General features: G+C 40.6%; 1 protein-coding gene across 4 annotated transcripts in view; it reads left to right on the forward strand.

Annotated features, from left to right (window-relative positions):
• The window catches only part of LOC143286530 (uncharacterized), an 86,948-nt gene that overhangs the window by 79,700 nt on the left and 2,248 nt on the right, over positions 1-5,000 (forward strand). For 3 of the 4 annotated variants that reach the window (XM_076594128.1, XM_076594127.1, XM_076594126.1), the window contains one exon: positions 1,681-1,704. The exons of the other annotated variant lie outside the window; for it this stretch is intronic. In XM_076594128.1, coding sequence (XP_076450243.1) covers positions 1,681-1,704 — 24 coding nt within the window. The remainder of the gene's footprint in view (positions 1-1,680; positions 1,705-5,000) is intronic. 4 annotated transcript variants of the gene reach the window in all.

Genomic DNA, 5,000 nt, shown 5'->3' on the forward strand with positions numbered 1-5,000 from the left:
ACAAAACAAAAACAAAACAAAAACAAAAACAGACAAACAAACATTAAAAAGAAAACAAGAGAGACAAGGCCTTCAAGACTCACTTGTAGCAAATTAAGTCCCCTAGCATTATTTACAGAGTAATTTCCCTTTTTTACTATCTGCACCAAAACGTTTGCAAAATAAATAAAACTTCCATGCTTAGCAAAAGAAGTTCCTGTTTGAACAAAAAATGATATTAATGACTGCTCTTGTTGTTGTGTCAGAATATCAGATCAAAGTGCCAAGTTTAGAGAATACAAAAGATATAAATATAACAGTAAATGCAGTTTGCGTATAATTATGCTTCATTTAAATGCAGTTTGCATATAATTAGGCTTCATTTTTTTTTTTTTTTTGTGTGCCCATCCCAGAGGTGCAATATTATTTTAAACAAGATGACTGGAAAGAACTGAATTTGTCCTATTTTTATGCCTAATTTGATTTCAACTGACAAAGTATTTGCAGAGAAAATGTCAATGTTAAAGTTTACCACGGACACACACACACACACACACACACACACACAGACGACCGAACACCGGGTTAAAACATAGACTCACTTTGTTTACACAAGTGAGTCAAAAACTATTCCTGACCCACGCTATAAAACCCAACCTTCTCGTCAAAGGCCGCCAGAGTTTACTGGTTGCTAAGTTTGCAAAGACACAAAGACTTGACACAAATAAACGAACATTACTGCCATGCACGTGATGCCGTTCTATGATGCCGGCCCACAGTCTTCAACTACTGGCAAATCTGAAAACTACGTGGGAGTTTGATTCCCGCTAACCCCAACCCCACTCCCACCCCAACCCTGAATGATAAAAACTAAGGAGAAAAAAAAAGCTTGTTCCAGACGCCCCCCCCCCCCCCCCCCCCCCCCCCTCCCCCCCGCCCCCCCCCCCCCCCCCCCCCCCCCCCCATTCTGTCTGTACGGCTGTCTCTCTTTCTGTCTCTCACTCTCTCTCTCTCTGTCTCTCTCTCTTAAATCAGACACATGTGTGCAAGGGTGTGTGTGTGTGTGTGTGTGTGTGTGTGTGTGTGTGTTTAAGCAAGAAAAACAAACAAACAAACAAACGAACAAACAAAATGATTGGTATCCGCACCATTTCACAACGCTCAATATTCAACATTTGCATTGAAGCCACCGTGAAATCAAGCTGATTTCATGCAGAGGGCGAGAATAACCAATTTGAAAGCAGAGCGAGCCCATCTGTGTCAGCCTCAGTCTGTCCGTCTGTCCGTCCGCAAGTCTGTCTGCCTGTGTGTGTGTGTGTGTGTGTGTGTGTGTGTGTATGTGTGTGTGTGTGTGTTCTTCATTTTTTGGTTTGAATCCAATCCATTGTTTGATTTCATCTTGTCTTCATTTTTTAAATATAATTTTGTGATATATATATATATATATATATATATATATATATATATATATATATATATATATATATATATATATATATATATATGCGTATAGATAGAGAGATAGATAGTTGTAACTGTATTTGTTGTTTGGATATTTTTGGTTTGTTAGCCCCTTTCTAATGTCCCCTTCTACGTCGCTTATTTCTTTTTTTTCTCTTTTCTTTTCCAGTTACTATGTTATCTGTTCAGTTGTTTGTTATGTAACATATGCTCGTTTTTTTATATTTTGGGCTTACTCAGACTAGCGAGGAATTGGAAGAGCAGGTATTGTCTAAATACTTTGTTCTCAAATACTAGTGCTTTTTATTTAACTTGACTCTCTCTCTCTCTCTCTCTCTCTCTCTCTCTCTCTCTCTCTCTCTCTTTGTGTGTGTGTCTCTGTCTCTCTCTGTCTGTCTGTCTGTCTGTCTGTCTCTCTGTCATTCTGTATCTCTCTCTCCATCTGTCTGTCTCTGTATCTCTGTCTGTCTGTCTGTCTCTCTATCTCTCTGCCTGTCATTCTGTATCTCTCTCTCTGTCTGTCTGTCTGTCTGTCTCTATATCTCTGTCTGTCTGTCTCTCTCTCCCTCTCTCTCTCTCTCTTGTTCTGTCCCTTTCTATGGAGAGATTCACAGTAGTCTAGATTCTCATGCCATGAGTGGGTGTGCGCACTTTATGCGTGTTAATCATTCACTCTTTGATTCATGTCAGTACGTTGCACTGTGTATATCCATGTTCGGTAACAGCAAACATTACGTAAATCATATAATTATCGTCACAAATGTAACCTTTTTTTTTTTTTAATGCAAATATAACTACTGTTTCTCCCATTGCTCATACTTGTTGGTGATTCCTATCGTGCATGATCTGTATAGACACACAGAAGGATGTAGGTGTTTTAGCCTTCTTTTTTTTTTCCTTTTTTCTTTTTCTTTTTTTTTTTTTTTTTGTCGGACGGTAAAAGGTGCATGAGATGCCCAATATTTCGTCCATCGTTCATTCTTCTTCTGCGTTCACTCGTATGCACACGTGTGGGCTTTTACGTGTATGACCGTTTTTACCCCGTCATGTAGGCAGCCATACTCCGTTTTCGGGGGTGTGCATGCTGGGTATGTTCCTGTTTCCATAACCCACTGAACACTGACATGGATTACAGGATCTTTAACGTGCGTATTTGATCTTCTGCTTGCATATACACACGAAGGGGGTTCAGGCACTAGCAGGTCTGCACATATGTTGACCTGGGAGATCGTAAAAATCTCCACCTTTTATTCACCAGGCGCCGTCACCGTGATTCGAACCCGGGACCCTCAGATTGACAGTCCAACGCTTTAACCACTCGGCTATTGCGCCTGTCTATCGTTCATTCCATTCTTCATTGAATCCTTCCTTCTTTATTTCCTTTCTTCCTTCACACTGCCGCATTCACACCCTCACCTCAAGCTCACACGACAGGTAGACTCGCACACAATGCTCACAGTCTTTCATTCCAACCTAAGAATAAAAATTAGGAGTAGATAAAGACACCCCCCTCCCTCCCCCTTCCTGTCGTTGAACAAATCAGTGAAGACATGGACAAACACATCCACATTCTCTCTCCTGGAGTAAATCATTCCACCGCTTCGCAGTCGGGACACAAGTCACAAATGCCCCGATAATCTCCCTCAACACTTAAGTTAGGCTGTCACGATGTTCATAAATCTTGACATACAAAATTCCATGTGTTTCCTTTGTGAGATTTCGTTGTCATTTTGTACCTCAAGGCCTAACTGAGCGCGTCGTGTTACGCTGTTGGTCAGGCATCTGCTTAGCAGATGTGGTGTGGCGTTTTTGGATTTGTCCGAACGTAGTGACGCCTCCTAGAGTGTCTGATCTGAACTGAACTGTATCCAAGTAAGACTTGCGGGGCGTCCTATCAGCTGAATAACGTTGTCCCAAAACAGGTGCCGAGAATCCTGTAACATTCTCATAACCCAACGGTAGTTAACTGGCAAAAATAGAAGAAGAAGAAAAAAAAAAGAGTACTTGTGTGTACTTTCACCTTGTCCAAATTCTCATCTTATCTAACCAGTGTTCTCTAAAGCAAATTATAAAGAAAATTCCGAAATTTTTGAAAATTCAAACGAAACGATTGCAACGAATTGTACATCATCAAACTCGAGAAATCTAACTTACTACAACTTCAACATCAGCTTTCCTAAATCATGACAGTCCAAACATTAAGGACTTACTTTCTCTCATAGAACATCGTGTGCCATGACACATTAAGACCTCAAGGTGCACCTCTCTACCGGGTCACACCTCTGACCTGGACTTGCGTGCGTCCAAAGTGAAATGCCGATATTTTTTTGGGACACTTCACTATATATATATATATATATATATATATATATATATATATATATATATATATATATATGATAGTCAGTCCTGTCCGACTATGACCATCAGAACAGCAGAGGAGGCAACTGCTGTTCCGACTATTTGGGCCAGAATTTGATTTTAGTGGAGAATGTCTTGCCCAAGTTACATACCCACTCTCTCGGCCAAGAGGGTTTTAGGACAGTCGGCGTTGGGATGGTTCCCAAAGGACAACCAGTTCACAAGGCTGCAGCACTAAGAGCCAGTGCAATTTTGCCTCCTAGTTTGAGAGTCATAGTCCTTCACAAAAGACTAAGCTGTAAACGGTTTCCCATTGACTGGAGAAACCATTGATAATACAACTCCCACTTTGCTGTTGGCCCAAATGTAAACTTATGTCAGTCTGTGATATAAGCCGAGTGTTGGGCCTTACTTCCCAATACATCAATACATGAACACATTATTCACCTCAGCGTCAAAAGCACGTGCATCATTAGTTTTCTCCACAATTTGAGTTCAGACCCAACTACATTAAGATCGCCAGACTATACTTTAAATCTTCCTTTCACACAAGTAGGCAACACTGTCTACCAGCAACCAAAACTCGATGTCATGACACTTTCCTTCATTTATTTATTCAGTCAGCCAGAAATCAAAGTCTCTCTGATGTTCATTACTTATTGGTCGATGTATACAGTTTATCTTTATTTCGCTTTCTGTGTGTGAATGTATCCATATATCCCGTGTAACTGTTTTCAAGTGTAATCTTTACAACATATTTTTGCCTTTTTCCGTCATTTTTGTTCTTTCTCTGTGCATGGTTATATGATTTGTTGCACAAAACGAACCAGTTGGAATCATCAGCCTTCAGCCTGAAACTCTTAAATCACGTAACATACCGATTTGGTTAATTCTCTCTCTCATTGTCCCATTACACGCCTGCCTCTCTCTGCCTCTCTCTCTTTTTTTTTCTTTATCGCCATACCTCCCTCCCTCCCTCTCTCTCTCTTTCAATATTTGGACGCGCCACTTGTGCTGTAAGTGCATGCAGTTCATTCATCATTATATCATTCCATGATCATTTACACCAGGGCAAATAAAAACACAATCGACCATAAAAGTGTGTGAATGTGTGCATGCGGGCGAGTGAGCTAGAGAGAGGAGAAAGAGAGAGGGAGAGATTGAGGTAGAAACAAAGAGAGAGAGAGAGATAGACAGAC

The sequence above is a fragment of the Babylonia areolata genome, chromosome 10 (assembly GCF_041734735.1).
Source record: "Babylonia areolata isolate BAREFJ2019XMU chromosome 10, ASM4173473v1, whole genome shotgun sequence".
Classification (NCBI taxonomy): domain Eukaryota; kingdom Metazoa; phylum Mollusca; class Gastropoda; order Neogastropoda; family Buccinidae; genus Babylonia; species Babylonia areolata.